We start from the raw sequence: 26,390 nt of genomic DNA on the forward strand, positions 1-26,390 counted from the left end.
ACAACTGGTTGCCCTCCTTGCTAAGAGGTGTCTGTCGTCTCCCACTCACTGCCTGAAAACTGACCCCTCCCTGTTCTGCTTCTCCAGGCTGCCCTGCCTGCCAAGTGTCCATGGCAACTCCACGCTGCACTTTTCTGTCCATGGCTTCAGTCTGTTTCCGGCTTAGCTTCCTTAGAGCTTTCATGGGCTGCAGGCTTTTCGGCTTCTGCTGCTCCTGTTCTCTCTGTATCACTTTCAAGTTCTGGAGAGAACTGAGGTTGGTTAAGTACATGCCTTCTAGTATGGACAAAACTTTCTTTGCAGACAGCCTATAGGATGGCTGCCCTAGGGTCAGATGCCACCCTACTCTTAGGTACTAGTTAGCTATTGCTGCCTAAGACATCACAAACTTAGCGACTTTAATTTATTGTCTCACGGTTTCTGTGGATAAGGAGTCCAGGCATTTCCTAGCTCAGCCCTCTGCTCAGGGTCTCACCAAGCTGCAACTAAGGTATCAGCTGGATAGGTTCTCATCTGGAAGTTCAACTAAAGAAGAATCATCTTCCAAGCTCATTCAGGTTGTTGACAGAATTCATTTCCTTGCTGTTGAGGACTGAGGATCCAGCCTCTCACGGGCATTTTCTGGAGGCCAACCGCAACTCCCAGAGGCTTCTTGCAGTTCTACAGGCCACCTGCGGTCCTTTGCCATGTAAGCCACAGGCTGCTTCATCAGGCCACCTAGGATGGCCTCCAGACTGAGTCTGGCAGCAAGAGAGTCTTCCAGAATATAACCTGGTCAATGAAATGACATCCCCTCACCTTTGCCATATTCTACTGGGTAGAAGAAAGCCATGGGTCCTGCCCACATTCAAGGGGAAGGCATAATACAAGGGCATAAACGCATGGAGGAGGATCATGAGGGGTCATCGTAGGGTCTGCCTGCGACACCTTGCATGGCAGCATGTGGGGCTGGGGCAGTGCTGCAGCCCGTGGGGCTGGGGGAGACAGATGCTAGGTTTGCCTAGGTAATAAACAAATGAGGGCTAAAAAATCAAAGGATGTGAGAAAGTTCAAAAGCTTCACATCTTTTATGTGTGTAGCTCATTTGATCTATACAGTAAGACTGAGGTAAGTAGTGGTATGCTCATTTGACAGATGAGTGAACTGGAAGGGACTCAGTTTCCCTGGCTGGAGCTGGGCCAAGAGGAGTCCTGGAATTAGAAGAACCGCAAAGAGTCAGTATCATTAGACCACCCACGCTCTGAGACTGAGGCCCACTGGAGCTTTACCAACACTTGCCAGCCACCTGCTGACATCTGGGGGGCCAGCACAGGGCCCTTGCATCGAGAACCTGTCCTCTTTGTTAGCAGAGGGCAGTCATCAGTGTATAAACATCAGCTTTTCTCTAGCTCACCACCCAGCAGATGTGGTATCTATTGATGTCTGTGTTCACTTCATCCAGACTAACTTGTGGGGGCAACATCATTTCCAGGAACTCAAGATCATATGCCCTGAGACTGTCAGAGGGCTTGAGCACCTGAGAAGTGCAGAAGGTTCAGCCAGGCCAGGCCAGGCTGTCTTCAGCATGCCAAGCTCAGTGGATGGAAACTCTAAATCCTAACAACACAACCATGGGTGAAACATCTATTTTCCTTCCAGTGTCCATGATGTGAGAGACTGGAGACATGGGTAGATAAAATAGCAGAGATGTCCCTAGCAACTAAGGAAAGGTCAGATTTCATCTATGTACGATGACGTATTTGTGACTATGCACAGTGTACATTTATTGAATTTTCTGTTGATGGGAGATATAAAGATAAGTCACTTCTCTCTCTGCCTAGTCCAGCAGGGATGCTCCAGAAGAGGTACTGCATAATTTCCAAGAAGGTGCCCTGCAGGATGGGGGAGGAGGGTAACTCGAGGAGAGCTTCTTGGAGAAGGTAAATGATTTTCCTTTCTTTCCAGTTAGGAGTTGTAGAATGGGCAGAACACTATTAGATGACTGCTTAAGGTTGAGGCCTTATACAAAGCACATCAGGCCTGAGCAAAGCCCTGGGGAGTATCCAGTATTTGGGGAAGTAGGAGGGACTAAATTAGTAAGGCCTTTGAATACTGAGTTTAGGGATCTGGACTAGATTCTGAAGCTCCTGGAACATCACACATGGGAAGGACAGACTCAGATTAATGCTTTAGGAAAAGAACTCTGTGGAGGACAGATTGGGGGCAGAAAGAGATCCGAGTGGGGGCACTCAATTATAGCATTGCTATAACCCGGACAAGAAAATGAAAGCTTGAGCCAACACTATGAAAGATATTGGAAAGGGGGTAGCCAGGTACATATGGTGACTTTGGGAAGAGTGGAGACCAAAGGCAGAGAGGGTGGTGATGCCAGGAATCAGACCCAGAAATCAGGAGGAGGAATACATAGGTGAGGTCATTAATAAAGGCATTCAGTAAGTTAAGTTCAAGGGTTTGTAAGACATATATGTAGAACTGTCAGTGTACAACTCAGAGGTCACTGTGTAGATAAAACTTTGAATCATTTTCAAGAATGATATTTGAAACTGTAAGAGTACATTAAACCAGTTAGGAAGATAGTAGAGCATAAAAAGAGGGTGGGAGTCTCAGGGAATGCTGTATTTGTGAGAAATAGGTGTAATGGAGCTTGATACCAGGAGGAGCAGAAGCAGGAGAGAGTGTGAGTGTGGAGGCCAAGGGAAGAAAGTTTACTGTCAGTAAACAGACAAGATGAAAACTAAGCAAAGACAACTGGGTTAAGCTGAATAGGTCACTAGTAACTTTGGGAGAGCAGCTTGAGAATGGAGACAGGAACAGAATGCAACAAGGAGTAAGAGACTGCCTAAAGGGAGGGAGGCCGAAGGATAGCACACCAGTTACTTTTAGTAGAAATTTGAGGAGGGAAGGAATAAAGTGAGAAAGGAAAGTGGCTTGAGGGAGGAGGGGTATTTGAGACTCATCCTTGTTGCCAGGAGCTCCTGTCCTCTCAGCAAGCGGGTTCCTTACAGAGCTCTGTGCACGACAGGAAGAAGGGATTTGAGCCTCGTTTATTTCTAACTTGTCACAGAACCCCAGGTCTAAACACCATCTGGGAAGGGAGAAGGCGGGCATAACGTCTATTACAGATAGATCGAAATTTTGCTTCGGCACCTTTGGCTTCCACAAGTGTATAAACTTCAGTCCTCCGCCCAAACAAAACAACAAAACGACGCCCCTCCCGCACCCGCCGCTTCTCTGCAATCTGGGACAGCGCAGCAGGCGCACGGGCCCGGGTCCGGGTCCGGAGCCCATTCCGCCAGCCTGCTTTACCCGGGACACGGCTCCCAGGCGGCGCGTCCGGCGCAAACCTGCCCGCCCCGGGGCTCAGGCTTGCAGGCAGTGGCCCTGAGCGGCGACATCGAGTCCCACGCGGCGCGGGGAGCAAGCACAGCCGGGAAACCGCGGCCTGCCTGCGGCCCCTCCGGCCCACCGACCCGGCCTCCACCACCCGCTTCGCGCGCCGCACCACCCGGGGAGAGTGACACTCAGAACCTTCAGCTGAGAGAAAAAATGGTAGAACCGACTCCGAACAGCAAAAGGGGTGTGTGGCTCGACCCGGCCGCTGGAGCCCCGCCCAGGCCCGCCCAGGCCCGCCCTCCCGGCCCGGAGACTACATTTCCCAGAGGCTCCGCGGTCTTGAGGGGCAGACCCGTCCGCTCTCGCGCTTACACTGAGCGCTGACTGGCTCTTCTGGAGTGGGGCGGGGCTTTCTTCGGCCAATGAGTGGGGGGCTCGTTACGGCGGCGGAAGCAGCGGCGCTGGGCTGAGGGGTGGGGGGCAGAGTGCCAGAGCCCCGGCGGCGGCGGCGGCGGCAGCGGGTCGATAGACCGAGGACGTCGGCCCCACGGGCGGAGAGCTTACGGGGGCGAGCTCGAGGCGGCACGGCGGCCACTCGGCGCAGCACCCAGGTAATGGCGGGACGAGCGCCCGGGAGGGGAGGAGAGGGGAGGAGACGAGGGGGCGGGGCGGCCGAGCCCGGCTGCAGCGTCCGTCCCGCTGCGCGTCCCCGGGGAAGGGCAGCGGTGCCCAGTCTCCTGCGGTTCACACCTGGGCTCTTTCGCGAGCTGGGCACGGCGGTTGGGCCGGCGGCAGGGCCAAGTGCCCTGCGGCAAGGGAGGGAGAGGAGTCGGGAGGGGTGGGCTGGTTCGGGGGTGGGGGCGTGGCGGGCGTGGGCCTTGGCGGGGAAGCGGAGCGGCTGGGGGAGCGTCGGCGGGCGGGCGGCCCAGGGAGTTTGGTTCCTGGAGCAGTTTAAAGTGACTCTCCACATCCGGGCCCTGCGCCCGCCGCTTTCAGACCCCGGCCGAGGCGGAGCCTACCGGCTCCCCGCCCCCCTGGCCGGGAGCGCCTGTCTTCTCCTGCCATTGGCTCAGCCTGGAGGGGTTTGGGCTGCCCCGGCCAGGCTCGCTCCTGATTGGCTGATGCTCGGCGGGAGGGTGGGGCGGGATCTGAGCCCGCAGACCGTGGCCGATTGGTGCCGGCCCTCGAGTGACGCGCCCGGCGTGGGGCCAATGGGCGCGCGGGGGAGGCAGGGGCAGGTCCGGGGGACGGGGACTGGAGCGGAGCGGGGCCGGGCGGCGGGCTGAGCGGGCCCGCTGGCTGGACCGCGGCGGGCCCGAGGCGCTCCAGCACTAGACCTCCGCGGCCCGGCGCCGCACGGAGATGGGCCCTCCGCGGCAGCCGCAGCCCGGAGAGATGGAAGCGGGAGGTGCGGGCTGCGGGCGGCGGCTGCAGGTAAAGCGGCACACTGCTTGTCGGGGCTTCCCACGACGCCTGCTCTTCCCCGGGAACAGAGTCTGAGACCCGGAGTGTCTGGCGACCCGGGCTCTCCCATCTCAGCGGCGGGGCGGGGCGGGGGCGGACGAATCGGGGATCTCGGCAGAGCTTGGCTCCTGAAGGAAACGTGGGGGTCGATTTTAGGGAGGGCGGTGAAGCACTCCGGTCCCTCTGGCTCGGGTCGGGGGTGTCTGTGAAAGAGGGGCGGGGGGAAATCCGTAAATGGAGGCGGCCCGTGCTGAAAAGCATTTGAGAATGCCTTCTGGCTCACGTCTTGACGTATGGTTTCTGATCTCTTAGGGCATCTCCCCTCAGAGCCTCTTGTGACATGCTGATGACAGTTGTGTTCACCTTGATGTGAGGCTTAAGCCTTTCAAAGGGACGTGCCATTTTCCATAAAACTTCACACAGATACATATGTATTATGTTAATGCCTGTCCCGTGGCTGTGGTACAGGCTTCAGTGTCGATGTTTTAGTGTACCAATTCAAAGTATTTCTGAAAGCGCATAGCATCCCCCAACACCACATAAAGGATTGTACTATTGAATCTATGTACATACAAAAATTTAAAGAATTTAGACCTATTTCTGTACTGTATATTGATTATAAGTAGTTGTTATAGATAAATGAGGCTGCATTTGCTTTTCTAAGAGAAGATATAGGTACTAAGGCTGCTTTAATTTCTCATTATTGAGTCTAATCTCAGAATCCAGTGATAACCATATGACATATGCACTGCAGGTGGAAATGAGTTCTCAACAGTTTCCGCGGTTAGGAACCCCTTCCACTGGGCTAAGCCAGGCTCCTTCACAGATTGCAAACAGTGGTTCTGCAGGACTGATAAACCCAGCTGCTACAGGTGAGCTATCTGCTATTCTCCTATAATGCTTTCCACTTTAAGAATATTATCGGTTTTCTAATGTAAAAATCAGCACATTCCTTGTGGCAATTTAGTCAACACTAGGTTATCGGGTTGGAAGAAAGGATATTTCACAGTTCTAATTTAAACAAGGGGTTTTTCCTTCCTATTTTAACCACTTCTTTTGCATGTGCTAGAGTAGATGTGAAACTTATAGTAAGGCATGCCTACAAGAACTATTTTTTTAATGTATTAATGTGTTCTCATTTAGTAAAGGCTCTCAAATAGTGCCATGAAGGAGCCCAAAAGTGTGTAAGGAACAGGCCTTGCCTTTTAGGAGCTTATTGTGTAAGAAAAGAGAATTTTTTTTTTAAGTTTATGCATTTATAGGTAACTTGGTTTTTATTTGTATACCCTTTGGGTGCCATAGATAAGTGGTCCTCAGCAGGGGATGATTTTTGCCTCCCAGGGAATATTTGGCAATGTTCAAATACGTCTTGGTTGTCATAACTAGGGGGTGCAATTGGCATCTGATTTTTAAAGGCCAGGGAGGCTGCTAGACATCCTGCCTGTGGGGAGGACAGCCCCCCACCAAGCATCACGTCAGCAGTGCCGAGGCTGAGGAGCTCCTTCAGGTTGTCTCCTACATTTTGAAAAAAAGATGGCACTGCGAAGTGATAAAGTACTCATTTCTCTATTCCTTTTTCTTTGCTACCTAATTCCTGTGTTCCTTATTGTGGTAAATGGTACCACTGTCTAATCGTTGCTCAAACCAGGAACTCCAGCACATGTTCAGTTGCTCTTTGCCTCTCACTTACAAGCTACCACCGTTTGTCTAATGTTTCTGCTTCATTTTCTGTTGCTTTGCCCCCTTCCTGCCAACTTAGTTCTTGTTACAAATTTAGTTTTCTTTAGACTTGAAGTAACTCTAAGCTATTTATGCCTCCTATGTAATCATATAGCTACTCATTTTCTGAGTGAATGATAAAAAGGTCCCAATTTTCTTGCCTTGGAACTTTACGTATTCTGTTCCTTTTGCCACAGCTTTCCTTCTTACTTTTCACACTCACTTCTCCGATTAATTCCTGTTCTTTGAGATTTCATCTTAGACGTGACTTTTCTCCAGGAAGTCTTTGCTGATTCCATCATCCACAAGAATGCAGGTTAGGATATCCTACAGGAAGGCAGAGACCATGTCTGTCTCTTAGACCTTTGTGTGTGCAATGCTTGCTACAATGTGGGGCACAAAGAGTGGTCAGCAAGTTCATGTCGAGCCACTTAAAGTTCTTTATTCCTTAACATATTTTTAACAATATTTTGTCTCTGGTATAATTCACAGCAGGATAATTTAAAGAAGCAAAGTTAAGGAGAATATTTTTGCACAAATGTTTGTAAGGAATTGACTGCTAATTAAAAATTTTAGTTAACAGTAATTGCCCTCAGATTTTGCTGAGAAGGAAATCATTAGACCAAAATTGTCTATAATTTTACTCCCAAATAATGGGCTTCTTCCTTCACTTGCTCTTAAAAAAAAAGATGAAAGTTTTCCTTAAATAGTTAGGTATCTCTTTGTATTTTCATTTACTCTTCTCAGAATAAGTAATTTGGGATCCTAAGCATATCAGGATTTCAAGTACATGTTTACAACCAGTTCTCTTAACTATTGCTTCAAGATTCTTTTCTGGTAAAAATAAACTGAAATAGCTCCAAATGTCTGGAAGGAAATGATATGCGGTTCCAAAAAGAGCCCAACAGAGAGTGGTCAATACATGCTATCTTAATGAAATTGTCAAAAGTAAAAGTCTCCCTGGACAAATAGGTTTAAGGGAAAGTTATGAAATTTACAGTGTAACTGGGGGAAAATCTGTTCAGACAGTGGGAAGTTTAAAAATCACTTCATAGTTGAAACACAGAAGTAAAACTGTCTTTATTAACAAATAACATGGTTGTGTATGTAGAAAATCCTTAAGAACGTTTTTGAAAAGCTGTTAAAACTAATAAGTAAAGTTAGTAAAGGTTACAGGACAAAAGTTCAATGTACAAAATTCAATTGTATTTCTACTACCTGTGAAAATGAAACTTTTTTAATGACATTGATAGTAGCATAAAAAAACATGCACACACACAATAGTTAGGGATAAGTTAAAAAATATGTGTAAGACCTAAGGTTAGAAAACTAAAACATTGCTGAGAGAAATTAAAGATCTAGATAAATGAAAAGGTCTATCATGTTCATGGATTATAAAACTCAGTATTTTTAAGTTACCAATTCTATCCAGAGAGAACTGTAGATTCAGAGAAATCCTAATCAAAATCTCATCAGGCCCTTTTATAAAAGGTGACAGCCTGAATCCAAATGAAACCAAAGGACTTAGAATATAGCCGAAGCAATTTTGGAAAAAAAAAAAAGTTGGAGGACTCTTTACTTCAAAACGAGCTATAAAGCTACACAAATCAAGGCAGCGTGATATTGGCATAAAGATAGAAATATAGATCATTGGAACAAAGTGGAAGATCCAGAAATAGACCCACATGTGGTCAGTTGATTTTTTTATAAAAGTGTATAGGTTAATTCCATAGGGAAATGATCAGTCTTTTCAAAAAACAATTCTAGAACACCAGAATATCTATATGGGAAAAAATAAACCTTGACCTTTATCTTCACCATACACAAAAATTACCTCAAAAAGTATCACGGACCTAAATGTAAAACTTAAAATTTAAAAAAGAAAACCTAGGAGAAGCTGTTTGTGACCTTGGGGTAAGCAAAAATTGCTTAGGTCACAAAAAACACTAATTATAAAAGAAGCAACTGATAAATTATACTTCATCAAAATTAAAAATGCTCTTCAAAAGACACCATTAGCAAAATAAAAGGCAAGCCACAGATGAGAACACACAATAGATATATCTGCAAAAGACTTACTTCCCGAATATATAAAGAACCCCTGTAACTCAACAGTAAAAAGACAGCCTGAATTTTTTAAATGGGCAAAACATTTGAATAGACTCTTTACCAAAGACACTGTGTAAGTGCCAAATCAGCACATAAAATATACTCAACAGTATTAATCCTTAGGGCATTTCAAGTTAAAGCCACAGTAAACTCTACCATCTTACTTGAAGATCTTACCATGTTCATGGCTTATTTTTTTTTTAAAAAGTTATATACATCCACTGGAATGATGAAAATTAAAAAACCAAGGATACCAAGTTTTGCTGTGTTTGCAGAGCAAGTAGAAAACTGACATGGTTGGTGAACCTACCACCACCTATCCACTTTAGTGAACACTTTGGCAATATCTTATAAAATTAAACAACTTAGCATACAACCCAGCTATCCCATGCCTAGGCATTTACTGAAGATTCATGAAAATGTGTGTCGTACATACCAAGACTTATACTTCAGTGTTCATAGAAGCAGTATTCAAAAAAGCCAAACGCTGGAAATAACTTAAATTCTATCAACTGGCGACTAGTTTATCTGTACAGTGGAATACTGCTCAGCAATAAAGAGGAGCGACTACTGGTGTGCATAACATGGATCAACCTCAGAAAAGAGTACGCTAAGAAAGAAGCTAGACATAAAAGGCCATGTGCTGTATGACTTTCTTTATATGAGATTCCAGGAAGACAAAGCTGTGGTGATAGAAGGCAGAACTGTGGTATCTAAGGAGTAGGGTTGGCAGGAAGGGAACTGACTGCAAAGGGCATGAAGGAACTTCTTAGAGTAATGCAAAATGCCCTGCGTGGGCATCTTACTGTGGTTACAGTACTGTAAATTTTGTGAAATTTAATTTTATACAAGGAATTAGTGGATTTTATATGTAAACTATACCTCAATAAAGCTGATGGGTTAAAAAAATGGATAAAAGATGAACATACACTTCACAAAGGAAGATGTATGTGAATGGCCTATGAGCACACAAAAAGAAGTTGAGCATTACTAGTCGTCATGGAAACACTAAAACCATAGAATGTGTATGAAGAGTTGGTAAGAATGAATGAGGAGCAACTGGAACTCTGCAATTAGCTGCTGGTGGGAGCATAAAATAATACTACTACTCTGGAAAGCACTTTGGCAGTTTTGTATGAAGTTAAATAGTGCTTACTGTTTTGCCCAGCCATTTTGCTCCTGGGTTATTGGTGAGAGTGTCTGTAAAAAAAAAATAATTCCACTCTAGGAATAGCCATTTTATTGGATGTGAATTACATCTCCAGCGGTTTTTAAAATAAAAATCTTAAATAATCTGAATGACCTGGGGGGAAAAGTCAATACCTGGCAAAATATAAAATACACATCAGTCTTTTCAGCCAGCATTTGTACTTTCAGGAAGTTTTTTCCTATGATTATTGAACAAGGACTCAAAGTACATATGGATGTTTATCCCGGAATTGTTGAGAATATCAAAAAATTGGAAATAACCTAAAAGCTCATCAATGATATAGTGGTTAAAAAAGCAAATATAGTACAAAAAAATTTAAAAAGTAAATAAAAATAAAAAGCTATAGTATATATATCTTTGCAGTGTAATTCCATTTAGCATCTTAAAAACAGTGCAGTATGTAGACTCAGCAGTTCCACTGCTTGGTATTAGCCGGTAGAAGTGGTACATATGTTCACCAGAAGACATGTTTGAAAATATTCCTGACACAACTATTCATAATTGCAAAAAAAAAAAACCAGAACTGTCTAAATGCCTGTAAACAGTAAAATGGATAGTTGGTGGTTATTCATGCAGTAGCATACTGCACCGAGAATGAAAGCCATACAGCTATGTGCAGTGACATAGGTGAATCTTATACCTGTAAGTGGAAGAGCAAGACACAGCAGGGTACATTCGTTACAAGTCTACCTCTGTTATGTTCAGAAATATACACAGCAGTAATCTGTAGTGTTGGAAGTTGGGATAGTGAGGATCTTTGGGAGACAGTGACTGGAATCGGAAAGAACAGGGTTGCAGGGAACCAGTAATGTTTTACTTCTTGAGCTGGGCACCGGATATTCAGGTGTATTCAGTTCGTGGAAGTTTGTTGAACTGCATAATTAATATTTGTGCATTTGTCTTTATGAAGGTTACATAGTTCAAAGAAAAATTAAATAAAAGCCCACCAAAACTAAAAAATGAGAAGTGTCTGAAGGATTTACCAAAATAATAACTCTTGGTGCTTTTGGGGGATAGACTTTGGGACCAGCTTTACTTTCTCTAGTGTTCCAAAGAACTAAAAATTTTCACATAAGTATGATCTTTATGTCCAGAAAAATGTTAGTATTACTTTGGAAAAATAATAGACAAGTATGAGGTACTATTTTCACAAACTCTTTACTTTCACTACATTAGTTCCTTGATTTTTCAATGTAATTTTTAAATAGGTTACATGTTTTCATGGTCCAGAATTCCAAGATTAAAGAAGTACACAACGGAAAGTATCTCTCCCATCATTATCTCCCAGTCATCCATTCTTTCCCTTCAAGCAGTCAGGATGCTGTGGGAAGATATGTTATCCATGTACAAATATAAATGCATATATGTTTGTGTGTTAATTTGCTTTTTCACTGTTCTGTACCTTACTTTTTTCCTTTATATATATTTTTTATAATATATACTATGGATTTTCTGTAAGAGTATCTAAAACATTGTTTTATTTTTAACTTTTAACTTTTATTTAGTTGCATGGTAGTCTACTGTTGGAGTGCACTCTAATATAGCCAGTCTCCTGTTGATGGTCATGTGGTTTTTTTCAATGCTTTTACTAGCATAAAAATGATTAAACAAATTACCTTGTAATTAGTAATTTTACACATATGCTGTCAGTCTATCGGATACATTCCAGCAAGTGAAATTGTTGAGGCTCAAAGGGTGCACACACTGTAATGATAGAGATTTCCATGTTCACTCTGTGGGGATTGGGACTGAGAAATTTGTTTTGAAAAATTATATGCCCTTGGACTTAACTGTACTTAAGTTATCTTTAATGTTCGGCTTTTATAACTTATTACATAAATATTCTAATGAAATTCTTGTATATATATTGTACTTTCAACTAATTGAGCTCACTTGAGATAGTTGTCAGGCTCTTTGTTCATTGAAGTGGGAAAGCACGGTATCCAAAGAAGGCCTGTGTTCCACAAGTGAGGCTCTTGGGTTTGATCTCCATCAGGGGGATCTAAATCTCACTGGGAGATGGTCAGTTTATCAACCCTGAAACTTAGCTGCAAATGCCACTCTGGTATATACTGTTACATTAATTAATATTGGAAGGATATGACATGTTCTTTTACTGTTTATGTCTTTACTAGTCAACGATGAATCTGGTCGGGATGCTGAAGTCACTGCCAGGGAGCACATGGGTTCCGGCAGCTCCCTCCCGTCCCGGGAAGAGAAGCAAGAGCCTGTTGTGGTAAGGCCCTATCCACAGGTGCAGATGTTGTCTACACACCATGCTGTCGCATCGGGCACACCTGTCACAGTGGCAGCCCCACCGGCACACCTGACGCCAGCAGTGCCACTCTCATTTTCGGAGGGACTTATGAAGGTAATGGAGAGGCTTAAAATCTCACACTGAACCACAGCTAAAGACTGGCTGATACTCCTGACCGTTTCACAAGGTCTGAGGCTATATCGTAGGAGCTTAGGTTTTTTTTTTCTGACCTACCAGTTCAGCTCTGCTCTGTAGCTCAGAGTTCTGCTGGTCTGCAGTGCCTCATCTCGTGCCGCTGGGCAGTTGGCATCACAGGATCTTTTCCAGTGTCTTTTGATACTGATTTTATTCATGTTCTGGACATGCTGATTCAGTTTTTATCTTGGAGTGGCACTCTTCTCCAAGGTTTTGTTTTAATAGCATGCTAACTCGGGGGTATCTGAGAAGATTGCCTTGCGTATTACCTTGTGGTTGTTTCAGTTGCTGGGAGTTCATTTACTTCCACCCAACTTGGGAGGCAGCATTGTATAAAAGAAAGAATGTGGGCTGTGAGCCACACAGATCTGGGCTTTATTCCCAGTTCTAGTTTTTACCATCTGTGTGGCTTCAAGCAAGTGACTTAGTCTTGCTTTGTATGTTTCCTCATCTGTAAAACGGAAAAGCCGTGATGCTAAGAGATAAACTATGTAAGTCTTCTGGCATCTTCCTGGTACTCTCCAGGTTTGATTTGTGTACTTTTAACTATAGAATGAAATGCATCACTAGTAAAAAGCTGTTGATATGTTTCGTGTGGTTTTCTGTTTGCAGCCGCCCCCGAAGCCCACCATGCCTAGCCGTCCCATTGCTCCTGCTCCACCTTCTACCTTGTCACTTCCCCCCAAGGTTCCAGGGCAGGTTACCGTTACCATGGAGAGTAGCATCCCTCAAGCTTCCGCCATTCCTGTGGCAACAATCAGTGGACAACAGGTTTTTTTCCTCTTAATTTGCTGATTTTCAAACTGAGATGCCAAACTGTTGATCATTATTTATCAAATGCCAGCAGTACATCAGGCACTGTATGAGTAAGAAGTTAAATCATCACTGACACCCACAAGGGGGAGAGAGTGGGCTTGAGAGAAGGGGAGCTACCGGGAGCCCGGCTGCTGTGCTCAGTGGCACACGCACGCTGGTCGCCGTCACCGAGTCAGTGTGCTGTGCATGCGCTGTGTGTGCGGCCCCTGGCTGAGATGTGCACCGGGAAGGACACTCCTGTCCCTGGGAGCTCTGAGTCCGGCTCTGCCTGGCTGTAGGTCCAGTGCTGGTGGGTTGAGAGCAGCCTCACTCGCCGCTGGGCTGCTTCTCTAGGGTCTCAGGAGGGCAGCAGGTGGGCCTCCTTAGGCACCTACCAGTCGCCAACATTGATTTTGAAGTCTCGTGTTTTAACTCAGATACTTTTGTTGAATTTGTAGTGCTATTCTATAATATGTATTTAATTGGTTTCAGTGTATGTATATGATAATATATTGAATATATATATATATATATATAACCAATGAAAAAACTGAATCTCAAAACTCCCTTCATGTTTTAAAAAAATATTGATATTCTAAGATGCACTGTGGTTTTCCTTTCGCCATACTGCCAAGTACTCCTGGGAATCCAGGCACCCCTGCTGAGAAGCCCTCGCATCAGGGTTGGGAGGGTGTGAGGAAGGGATACCTCAGGGGTGAGCTGAAGCACTGGTGGGGGCATCCCTGCCGGGTGCTCACTGATGCTCACATAGAAATCCCACGTGGCATAGAAACGGGTGAGTGTGGGGGCTTGTTCAGGAAGTAGTGGAACTAGGGGAAAAAACAAGCTTTTGGCCAAGACAGAGAAAACAAGTGTGAATAACACTGAAGATGAGTGTCTGAAAGTGGACTGTCAGGTGTACCATCTGTCATAGGGATCTGGCCCCTCACTAGGCTCAGGGCTGGGGGTGGGTCCTGCATCACTTACCTCACGCCTGCTGGCACAGGTCATTCTGCAGTATGCTGGGTAAAAAACTCAATGTCCTTGGGGTGCTTACTATCTCAGAGGAACAACCTGACCCTCATTTGGAGGCAGCTGACTTCCTAGAAGCTATAGCTAAGCAGCCGTGGTGCAGGCCAGGCCCTTGAAAATAATGCTGTACCCTGTCTCTTCCAGGGACACCCCAGTAGCCTGCATCATATCATGACCACAAATGTACAGATGTCCATCATCCGCAGCAGTGCCCCGGGACCCCCTCTGCACATCGGAGCGTCTCATCTACCTCGAGGTGGAGACTGCATAAAAACAATGTCAGATACATGTTTGGAGGAGACACGGTAGACAGAGTGTGTCCAGAATCAGCTAATTAAAGTCTGTCGGACGGCAGGAATAAACAAGAGTGGTACCCATTCTTAGCGTGGTCAAGTGTGTGCTTACTGTACTTGCATTGCAACAAACATATGTACTTACATGTAGAAACGAGGCAATTAGATTTTAGTATGATCTAAAAGTTGTCCTTTAAAATGAAGAACTCAAAGCAATGAATTCTCAATGCCTGGTCTTTGCTTTTGGTAAATAAGTCACAAATACTAATTTTGAATAAATTTTAGGTTTAGAGATAATGGTTATCCCAATTTTTTACTCACATAGTAATAAGATGAATTCTAACAATTAAATTTTAATAGGTTGTAAAGTATTACACTTAATGAGTTTTGTCAGCTGCTTGATAGGAAGTTGTACCTTCTGTTGGGGAAGGTAAAATTGTTGGTAAAATCAGATTAATAAACCCAAAACCAGCTTTATTTTATGGTAACACAACTGGTTCACTGAGGTTCACAGGTGGCAAAGGTCAGAACTATTTTCATCAATCTTAAGACATCATTTCCTTTCTCACAGTACTAACATTTGCACTGAGGGTGCAGGGCACTGGTGGTTCTTGGGAACGCTCACTGTCTGGTGGCCAAACTGCTGGAGCCGTGGCCTAAACAAGGCAGTGGCACCACACCGTGCTGGTTCTTGTGTGTACCGCACAGCTCCACACACACAGTCACAAAAACCAAAGCCAGCCAGTTTCCTTTAAGAATGTCCTTGAGGAAACAATACAGATTATTGATCTTATTAAACCATAACCCTTGAGTACATGCTGTCTTAACTTTCTGTGTGATGAAATGAGAAATAAAAGTAAAGCACCACGGCCAAATGCTGTTGTTCTGGATTTTAGAAGTTGTTCCGATCCCCTTCTTGGGGAAGTGTTGGGAGTGTCGAGCCTGTATTAGAAGTTACTCTGATCACCTTCCTGGGGAAGCGTTGGGAGTGTTGAGCTTATTTCTCATGCTAACAGAAGCAATTTCTTCCAGGCGCAGCCGCTGCTGCCGTGATGTCCAGCTCCAAGGTGACCACGGTCCTGAGGCCGACCTCACAGTTGCCAAATGCTGCCGCAGCTCAGCCTGCTGTCCAGCACATCATTCACCAGCCAATCCAGGCACGTCCAGGCTCAGTGGTCAGCCAGCACGTACAGGGCACTGACTCGGGTGACCCACCCCACTAGGAGCCAGCAGTCCTTGGACCTCCTAGTTGCCCAGGTGGAGGGAGGGTTGAATTATGTACATTGTCATGTGATGAGCTGTAGGAATTTAGGAGAGAAAGGGTAAGGGAAGGCTTTGTTCTGGGGTGGGTGTGGTCATGGGATCAGATAAACGAAGAGGAAGTGAAAGAGCCATACGCTGAACAACGGCGAGGACAACAGTGGTTATAACTGTTGAGTAACGGCCAGCCGGCACTGAGGGATCCGAATTTGGATGGCAGTTGGGAACCCCTAATGTATACACATGTGCATAAACACATACATGCTTTTTGAGGGAGACAGTACATGCCTTTCAGTGTTTTTCAAAGTAACATCTGGCCTCAGTACTACCAAAGTATAATATGTTACCAGGGGATATTGCAGTGTCTCTTAAGTTCAGAACTTGAGGATACAGAGTGTACACTTGATTTTATACACAGCAGAGACCCAAGTGTTTTGGATGCAGTAATGTTATGATGAACAAAGTGTCTTTGAAAAATTAATCTAGCTGAATTCCATACCACAGGTGGAAGTTCAGGTACCTTTGGGGGCCAGATTAGTAATGGGTGTGAAACAGCTGGGTTTCAGACAGTACGGAAGAGTGCTGATTAGGAGACTGTGTGCACTTGTGCAGCCTGGGGTTTGCAAACTGAAACAAAATACAAGGCCTTGCTGAAGACTGACCAGGCCCCTGGCAGTATGTATGGCATATAGGAAGGATTGGAGAAAGAGGAGTCACTAGTGAGGAAGACACTGCAGCAGTCCTGGTGTGAGACAGGAAGCTGTGGCCGTAGGCGCAGCAGGTAAGAGGGCTGCAGGTGACCGGGAGAGGTCAGGGATGGGCAGAGTTTATGATTTAATTGAGTGTGTCAGACAAGAAAGGGACTGCTCAGAAGAGCTCAGATTGGACGAAGTGACAGTAGACAAGCAGATGAAGCCCAGTGTTGAGGTTGTTTGTCAGATGAAGATCTTACACATGGATATAGTGGTCAAGGAAGTAAATCCATGTGAAAACATCCAGAAAGCATCTGTGCACCCCGAGCCTTCTGCAGGCGAAGAATGCTGTCAGCATGGGTTTGCCTTTCGTATGCCACCTTACATGGCCTGAGAGCCAACAGCTCTCTCCAGGCACTGAGGAGCCCTGCAGTGGGAAGTGCATGGTTGTGAGGCGTGTGAAATGTCTGCACCAGGACCGTGACAGGTGTGTGGGACCTCTAGATCTGCAGGGTTCTGTCCCACCTGTATGTGTGCTGGAACAGAACTTGGAATCCTGTCATATTTGGAAAGGAGGGACTTGTGTACCGTCCAGCCAAAATTGAGTTTGTTTGATATTTCTGCCTCTTGGTCTTAAAACACCTGTCTGAAAATGAATTCCTTAGAACGGCAAGAAATACTCATTTGTAGGCCCAAGTTTCAAATGATATTTTCAGTATTTGGCTTACTGTATTTTATTTGGCTTTTTCTAAATGAAATGTTTTTTTCCCTTCGTAGTCTCGCCCACCTGTGACCACCTCTAACACCATCCCTCCCGCTGTGGTAGCGACGGTTGCGGCCACCAGAGCTCAGTCTCCAGTCATCACTACGACAGCAGCACATGCGGCCGACGCGGCACTTAGGTACACGGGGGGTGGAGACCCGGCTGCCCTGCCTCCTCCTCGCCATTTCCTTTCCTGCCTTCGTTCCTTCATTCAACTCAATAAATAACTGAGTGCTTTTTTTTATGAGCCATGTATGTTCACATACTGAGGATTAATGAGTGATCAAACAGTAAGAAATGCCCACCCTCACAGAGTTTTACTTTAGGGACTGAAGACATAAACAATAACACACACATATACACACACACACACACGTAGTTTTTTAGATGGTGAAAAGTGATTTGGGGAAAAATTAGGGTGAATGGGATTTGGAGTGACATTACGGGAGGTTTACTGTTTCATGTAAGGGCATCATGGAGGGCTTTGTAGGTAAGATGAAAAGATGTGATGAAGCGAGTCATATGGCAGTCTGGGGTAAGGGCATTCTTGGCAGCAGGAATAGAAGGTGCAAAGGCCCTGAGACAGGCATGTTTGCCACATGTAAGGAGCAGCAGCAGGAAAGTGGTGAGAGGTTATTCTAGCAGGTAACGGGCCCCAGATGACGTAGAGACTTATGAACCACTCTGATTTGGACTTGGCTGGGGTGCAGTGGGAAGCCTTAGCAGAGTTCTGAGCAGAGCAGGGCCGTCATCTGAAGTTCTAGTTGGAGCAGCCTAGTTGCTGGGAGAGTGAGCCGGGAAGAGGCGAACTGGAAATGTGATCCAGGAGCATGTGGCGGGGATCCAGGAGAGGTGGTTGTTCATGGAAGAGCATGCTTAGATTCTGAATGGAATTTTGAAGAGAAGAGGATTTCAGAGGTATAACACAGGATGCCATGAGAGAAAGAGAAAAATCAGGATTGTGCCTGTGTGGTTAGCAGATGCGCAGCCTGAGATGGAGAACCACGGGAGGAATTTGGTTTTGGGCATTTTAAGGTGGAGCTGACTTTTGAGCACCTGGGCAAGATGTTGAACATGTGAGTCTGGAGTCAGGGATGAGTTCTGGAGGAGACGGTTTAGGAGGACAGTAGATGGGGTGGAGGTTTATGAGAGAAAATGGCTCCCAGTCAAGAGGACTTAGGGAAGCAGTGTCCTCAGGAGAATCAAGGCACCTAGAGCAGGATGGTAAAGGAGATACTCAGAGAAGAGGTTGAGGACGTAGAGGGTTTTGCTGAATGTGTAAGTTGAGAGGGTGTCGTGGAAGGGTTGGGTGTTCGGAAATGGAAGATAGTACAATGAAGAGACTTGCAGGGCTATACAGGGATAAAGTCTGCTTGGTGAATGGTGGTCTCGGATATTTCTTAGGACTGACACAGATAGCAATGAAGCCGTGATGGCCTTTGTTCTCATGATGTCCAAACCCCCCTGTGGGCTGAGGCTGTGAACGCTGGGGAGGCAGGGGGCAGGAGCATTGCCAGGAGCATGCAGGCTTCCTGGGGTCATTCTAGATTCTCATCATTGGTGCTGTGGGTGCCAAGGAAAGAGCCTTTTGGCAATATAAGCAAGTGATTCACTGAATAGAAAAAGGGACAGTAGGCCTGGAGGGGAGAGTGTCAGGAGCTGGACTGTCCGTAAGACTTGGTTACAGTCAGAAGCAGGGCTGCGTGGGGAGGAGGAGCGGGCAGTGTGACATGCCTCCTTGCTTGACTAAGTAAGTGAAAAGGGAAGGAAGGAAAGAAAGCAGGCTTAGAAAGAATGTTGAGTTGGGGGGAACCTGGTTTACATGGAAGGGTCAACAGGCCAGTGAAAAGATGTCTGGGCCAGAGATCATGGGTTTAGGTCACCAACAGTTAAAGCTTTGAGGTATCTGAGTCTGTGTGTCAGTAGGAAATAGAGTGAGAAGAGGGCCTGGAGCGGAACTCAGGGTGAACACTGAAGTCCGGTCGTGCCTAGCATTTACCTTTAACCAGTAGCTCTGTCCTTTACTACCTGTGTGACATCAGGCAAGTCTGTCAACATTCCTGATCCTTAGTCCCTTCAATGAAAAGAGGGCACTTTACTCTTCAGTGATTGAATATATTGCCTGAGGTACAGAAAGACACAACTGCCCAACGTAAAATAGATTATGTGATGTTCGTTTTAACTTTCTATTACCTTTAAAAAGTTAATATATTCAAGTGATATGATGAAATTCAAAAGGCATAACTGTGTATACAGGGAAAACAGGTTAGGGTGTGTTTTTAAAAACTGTATTATCAGAGTATGTTTTCCAGTGTACCGAGTTTCTAATAAAAAGTAGCTACTGAGTTTTGTGGGCACACTTGCAGCATTTACTTGTACTGCAGCTACCACGTCCCTCTGGCGTGCCGGTCACTGCTCCAGACACTCGGCATATGCTTCTGAATCAGTTGCGAGCCCTGATGTGCAGGTGATTTCTTCACTTATGTCTGTACCCATGACAGATTTCCTAATATCTAACTTCCTGTGAAGTCTGGAGATGGAAAATTTACGGACACCAATTTCCACAGAAGAATAGGAGAAAATTTCAAAGCACTGCTTCCCAGAAAAGCACCAGGCCCACACAGTGTCACAGTGCCACTGAGTTCTGCCAGACTCCCAAAGACCACAGAAACCGGTGGTAATTAAATTGGTTCAAGACATAGAAATAGAGGGAAAGTTCCCCCTAAAATTTAAGTGAGGTCTTCCTCCTCCTGTTAAGTAGATTGAATCCCATCTGCCAGGTTTTTTAAAATCTTTGTTGTTGTTCATCACCTGATTGAATGAGTCTTTGATTTACTTCAAGAAGGGCTTATAGGACCAGTACTTGGAATTTTCACATGCTCAAAATCATTTCCCAGATAGCCTTATACTTAAGCAATAGTTTGGCTGACAAAGAAGTCACTTGGTTTGTGTGTTCTTCTACAAGTACTTTATAAGGGTTTTTCCTCTGCATTCTAGAACTGGGTAATGCTGTACAGAAGTCTGAGGCCAGCCTCATTTTTTTTAACCCCTTAAAAGGACCTTGATATTTTTGCCTGATTGCCTAAGATTCTTTATTTTCAAATTTCAGCAACTTTACTGGGATGTACTTTTTTGTGACCATTATGTATCATTTTGTTCCAGAACATAGTGTACCATTTTAATCTGCAGCATAAAACTATTCCTGAATAGTATTCTTGAGCTTTATCTTTGTGTGTCTATTCTGTTCCCTTTTGTTTGGGAGTTGCACCCAACTATGTGTTTGTTGGAGCATTTTGCACAACTTCCTTATCTAACCCTCTCTGTTTTTTCTCCTTTTGATTCTGCTTACTTTTGTCACAGTCTCCTCTGTCCCTCACTGAGTGTTCAGCATTGCCTCTCATGCTCCACTTTTAATTTTGCCTTCATTACTGAAACAGCTGGAGGAATTCCGCTTCTTTAGAGCTTGCCTGTTTATTTCATCTCCTGGTGTCTTGTCATCACTCCTGGTGAGCTCATACATCTTTGTTTTTGTGTTCATTTCATGGAAGCAGTGATTTCATTAAGTTTCGTAATTCATGGCACAGTTTTCCTTTGCTCAGTGAAAGCATTTGTGGTGAACTTGCCTGTTTCTGTCCACCTTTGTCTTGTAGCATGTTTAAGTAGATCCTGTGCTGGTCCCTTTCCTTGTGCTCATCTTTGGATGAATTGAATTTATTCTGGATCAGCTACTTGTGTTTAGTTCTTGTTATAGGCTGGGCTGCACACATAGTGGCTTAGAAGAAATGGTCCTAGTGACTCGGGGTCCTGTGTTTGAGTTTTCTTGGTTGTTTCTTCTTTCCTGCCAGTGAAGACAGACTACTCAAAGTGGCAACATGTCTCTTTCCCTGGGTCTCAGCACAGCGTGTCCCACATGGTGTGTCTCGTAGGTCAACCCTTTGTCCTTAGCTTTTTGGGTCGTGGAGGCAGTTTGGGTCCAGGTCCTGCTTCACTGCTGACTCCCACTGTTACAAACAAAGAACCTTGATTTCCTGGGTCAGAGTACATGCCTAACTTTGGAGGGTTACGCTGCCCTGGGTTTTGCCCCTTAGTTCCAGCTGCGGAAACCCACCCTCCCTCCTGCAGCTGCAGCGTCCCTGTTTGCTGGTCACCGCCTTTGGTGATGCTGCTGCCTGCTCGGTGGCAGGAGGCCTCAGGTGTCCCCCAGCTCTGCCACAGATAGAGACGGTATTTCTCTTCTGTGTTTTCTTTGTTTCTGTCCTTTGAAAGGAGGAGAAAACTCCACACTGGTGGTCTCTGATGCAGTCTTTCCTCGCTTCAAGAAGTCAGATAAGGACCCAGCTGAACACTTGGGGGTTAACAGCTTAAACCCATGTTTTCTGTGTCTGTCAAGGTTCTAGATCGGGTCTCCATCCCTAGAGCCTCCTCTGAAGCCGTAAAAGCAGATGGATCACTGGGAGCAATCGTGCAGCAATTGCGACAACAGACCCAGGAGCGCTTCCTTGCTGGCTGACCTTACTTAATCTCTTCAACCTTTGTGTGGAGGGCGGAGGAGTGGGGCAGGGACGAGTGACCACTATTTCAGGGATATTTTATTTATTCAATGTGTTTTCATCAGAATCCCTCTATTTTCTCCCAGTAGCCCCAAATTTGGCTGGTGAGAACCGCTTTGAACTGGCTCGGGTATCTTCTGGTAACTCCTGTTAGTCTTTGGGTACTTTCTTCTTTATAGTACATGATGAATCAGGCCCATTTTTACTTTCCCTGCTTCCCTAGTCTTGAAAGCAGCCATTTCTCCTAGGATCCCTGGTTGCTTTTACTGAAATACCATTGTACTTAGAACCCAAGATCTGGGAACTAGGGGTACACCTTGCTTCTGGGCTCTCATTGCTTTGGGCTTTCTGTGGATGGAAATAGCAGGCAGTTGTGTCTTCATACTGGCACTTCCAAATGAAATTTAACATTACAAGTTTTTTCTTGTTTTCTTCAGTTTTTTGTATTTGTGTATCTCTTCTCTTGCACTGAAAACCTTACTTCCCAAAGACATTAATATAAGTGCTTGGTTTTTTGCATCCATAACACACAAAAAATAATTTCAGTGACAATTCAAGAGTCCCAAATCCACTTGTCATGAGTTAACCCCTTATTTTCTGTAGATACACTGACAACAAGCCTACTGAGTAGTCAGTTAAGATTTCGTCACAGCTCTTTGTTCTCAGACCCAATCCCACTGAGCAGAGTAGGGATGTGTTGGTCCAAAAGTCACTTGAAGTAGTTCTTTCTCTGTAGGATATGTAGTGACATTTTCTTTTTGCTAGTTTATATTCATATGTTCCCAGAATATAAACATCTAAGAAGGTACACTTTGAGGAGGGTCATTCATCTGTCACCCAGATGCCAATTCCCCGTGGTCCTCTATCCCTTTGCTTTCTAAGGTAACCTGTTAGGAGTTTCTTGGTTATCTTTACTGTGTGTTTTATTATAATTTATTACATAGTTAGGATTCTTTATTTAAATTTGCTGTCAAAGCTTTATAAAAAGACAGACTCAGGAGTGGCTCTGTCCCCTTCTAGTTGCCCCCTGCTCTTGGTAGGTCACCATTTTATTTTCCTCGGATTTGCCCTCTCAGTTTCTTTTTATTAGAAAGGTATACACACAGATAAATGCATACATTTTCCTTGTTTCTGCTCCTTTCTTACAGAAAGCACAGCATTTTATAGTCACACATACTGTCTCACACCATGCGGTTCCTTTTAACAGTATCTTCTGCAGGTGACTCCAGATCAGTATGCAAAGATACCTCACTCGTTCTTTTTATGTCTGACTGAATTATACTTAGCATGTGGCTGTGTAATGGACATTTTGGCATATGCTGTTGTGTGCTTGTGATGGTATACCTTGAAGGTATATTTGTGGAAGTGGGAGTGTGAGGTCAAAGAGTAAATGTCTCAGTTTCCTCACCTAGAAAATGGCAATAATACAACTACCACAGAAATCATTACAAGGAATATCTACATTAATATATGTAAAGCACTTACAACATGCCTAGCGTGTAATATGCTTTATATAAATATTAACATTTGCTTTTTTTCATTGAAGTAAATGAAAGTCAAACACTACTATATAGTCTGTGCTTTAAAAAATATTTGAAAAAACATCTCAAATACTTAATATAAATATTTATTTTTGGGTATGTTTGTGTGAATTGGACCTTTAAATCCAGTCTCCAATATACTTTTTTAAGATTGAGTTTTTACCTGGTGAAACCTCAGGGGCAACCTGGTAGCTGGAGTGACAACTTCATGCAGTGCTTCCATGTCCGCAAATAACCCCTCACCTTGTGCGGTTAGTCAGAAGTCCCCCTGGAAGGGGGCGCAAAGGCCCTGCAGGAAAAAGTCCAGGCGGTAAAATGCGGTCCTGATCACTGCTCACTCACACTGAACCGGTGGTGTTCAGGACCCTGTCACCTGGAGCAAGGTCTGAGCTCAACATTTGATGATAACTCATCAAGAATTATCTTACTATCTGTAGGCTGACCGAGCAGGGCTCACGCCAACACCTGGCCCCACAGCCTCCATTTGGACCCTCACAACAGCTGGTGTGGCGATGGCCGTCTCTCGTCATTTAGGAGCTCAGAGTACTCGCCTCTCCCTGAGAGCGCAGAGGCCCTGGTCTGAGCGGCCGGCCCTGCGCAGGCTGACCCTTCCGCAGTGCACCGGCTCTCCGCTTCATGGTGGAGGTGCCCTCACTGCGGACTGGCGCAGGTCCTTTTATTTTTCTCCTTCAGATTCCTGGATGTCACTTTGGGGCTCTATTACTCATAATAAAAACTGGATTCTGCCACAGAATACAAAGATAATGAAAATTTAGATTCTCGGGACATCTGTGTCCCACTCCCATGTTGAATGACCAGTGGAAGAGGCATAATATAAACAACCAGAGGGTTTTTTAGATTTATCCTGGCTTTTACGTTACTAGGTTTTTGCTGCTTTTCTTACATTTCCTGCATGTATCTGAGCACCACCTGGACAGAGACCATGAGGGAAATCTTTCAGGGTCTGTGTCCTTTACATTTTAGATGAACACAGGGAACGGGCTTGGGAGATGACTCATCCTGAAAAAATACAAAATGAAAATTTACAAATACAAACCCAGTCTCTAGTAGTGGGCTTTCTCCTCAGTGCTTTCCACCAAATTCCATGGTGCATCTGTGGCCAGCCTTTTGTCTTTCCTTTAGACTCCAGTGATTTGCCGGCTTAGTTATCTGTCTGCGGGGAGAAAACCGTCCTTTATTCAGTTGTCAAGCTTTATTCCCTGATAACCCACCATGTCTGGTTTTAAAACTCTTTGAGAGTGGGTCCTTAGATGGAACCACTGCGAGTTTGGACACATGAAGTCCCAATCAGATTATCGGCTCAGCTCGTCACCTTCTGTTGCTAAGTTATACTCACTTGGTTCCAAAACAGAAAAGAACAGAGAAGCGTATGATGAAAAGAATCACTCTCCCCTCTACCAAGCTTCCTGTCTTGTCCCTTTGCTTAAGTTACTGCTAATAGCTTACTGAGTCTCCTTCCAGCATTTCTTATAGTCACATTCAAATTAAATTCTTTTATCCTTTTTATGCAAAACTGCTTAATTCATGTATTCCTCTTTTACTTACATTTTCCCACATTACATGTATAAAGAGCTTCCATTTCATTACTTAGAGTTTCGCTTTTCTTAGTGGTCATACAGTGACCCCTTGTGTGCGCAGACGTGACCTTGGTTCCAGCAGTGTTGTAGTGAATAACCTTGTGCTTGTGTCATTATGCATGTGCACCAGAACACCTGTGGGCTAGAATCTCAGAAGTGGTCATAGGGGATATGCAGCTGCAATTTAATACCTGTAATTGCCTTGCTTAGAGTTTATACTCCCTCCAGAAGGTTTTAAAGTGCCTGTTTCCTTGCAGCTTGAACAGTGGGGCTAGGCTGTCAGGTTTGTGGAGGGTGGGGGGTTGCCAACCCGACAGGTGGATGATATCTCAGTATTTTTTAAATTGCATTTCTCTCCCTATGAGTGAGAATGAGCACCTTTTCCTTGTTAAGGGGCTGTTTATGTTCTTTTTTCAGCAAACTGGCTCTTCATAGCCTTTGCCTGTTTCTTATTGGGCTGTTACTTTCCTCTTTGACTACTAAGAGCTCTTTGTCTATTAAGAAGATTATACTTCCATCTATGGGTGGTTTTACTTTGCTTATAATATGTTTTGCTATGTAGGCAGTTTGCTTATTCACAAAGTCAAATTAGTTGATCTTTTATAGCTTTTGGATTTTGAACGCTTTTCACAGCTAAATAGCTCTCTCCCACTCCAAGGTTATAAAAGAGTTCTCCTATCTTTTCATTATGTACTCTTTAATTTGCTGTTAAATCCTTAATCTTCATATTTATCCAAGGGTACTGTGTAAAGTATGGATCCAATTTTTTTTTCCCCAAATAGTTACCTAGTCTTCTAAACAGCATTTATTAAATATTCCACTCTCTGCCACCTCTGACTCGAGATACCAACTCTTACACTGTCAAATTTTCTTGCCATTGTTGCGATTTCAATAGCTTGCTGCCAGTTAGACATGCATGCTGTCTGTGTTGATGTCCCTTTCAATCACTAGGCAGTCAAGCTGTAACTGCCTAGCGTGCAGGAAGGAACAAAACGAAGAGGGGGTGGCTGGTGCTTCATGGGCCACAGGTTAAGCTGCTGTTAATCAAGGTTGTCTGTAATTTTCTCTCATAACATGAGAGCCTTCATGATCTGCAGCTTTGTCCACAGAATAAGTGTGTTTGATATAATAATGGTTACTTGAGAGTGTCAGTGTGTTGATCAACTCTGTCAAGGGCCCTAAATGTGACTAAGGTTTGAATTTATTCAGTTCATGGTACATATTGATAATTTTTGAATTGAGCTTTACAACAGTTTCAGGAGAGAAACTCGATGGGCCATTTACTTCATTGGTTCAACTGTGGACTTCACAGACCTGTGAAAAAATACAGCTGCACCACTGTGGTCTAGTTCAAGGTAGTAAATGGCCTGCATTGTGTCCAGAGACAAGCTATAAATCAATGTCGTTTCTGACTTTTCAGTCGGCCAACTTTGTCTATCCAGCACCCACCATCTGCAGCAATTAGTATCCAGCGCCCGGCCCAGGCACGGGATGTCACAACAAGGATCACACTGCCATCTCACCCTGCATTAGGGACACCAAAACAGCAGCTTCATACCATGGCTCAGGTAAGACGAGA

General features: G+C 44.7%; 1 protein-coding gene across 13 annotated transcripts in view; it reads left to right on the forward strand.

The window, feature by feature from the left end:
- The first annotated feature begins 3,770 nt into the window (after positions 1 to 3,770).
- The window catches only part of SAP130 (Sin3A associated protein 130), a 73,718-nt gene continuing 51,098 nt past the window's right edge, over positions 3,771 to 26,390 (forward strand). For 3 of the 13 annotated variants that reach the window (XM_073241619.1, XM_036996059.2, XM_073241620.1), the window contains exons 1-8: positions 3,773 to 3,944; positions 5,552 to 5,669; positions 11,971 to 12,206; positions 12,900 to 13,058; positions 14,259 to 14,370; positions 15,440 to 15,564; positions 17,137 to 17,261; positions 26,232 to 26,379. In XM_073241619.1, the coding sequence (XP_073097720.1) occupies positions 5,558 to 5,669; positions 11,971 to 12,206; positions 12,900 to 13,058; positions 14,259 to 14,370; positions 15,440 to 15,564; positions 17,137 to 17,261; positions 26,232 to 26,379 (1,017 nt within the window). In that variant the 5' untranslated portion in view covers positions 3,773 to 3,944; positions 5,552 to 5,557. Of the gene's footprint in view, positions 3,945 to 4,592; positions 4,768 to 5,551; positions 5,670 to 11,970; positions 12,207 to 12,899; positions 13,059 to 14,258; positions 14,371 to 15,439; positions 15,565 to 17,136; positions 17,262 to 26,231; positions 26,380 to 26,390 lie in introns of those variants that run through there. The other 10 variants (XR_012133446.1, XM_073241622.1, XM_073241621.1 and 7 more) reach the window with 10 other exon arrangements.

This window comes from Manis javanica, chromosome 7 (genome assembly GCF_040802235.1).
Source record: "Manis javanica isolate MJ-LG chromosome 7, MJ_LKY, whole genome shotgun sequence".
Taxonomy (NCBI): domain Eukaryota; kingdom Metazoa; phylum Chordata; class Mammalia; order Pholidota; family Manidae; genus Manis; species Manis javanica.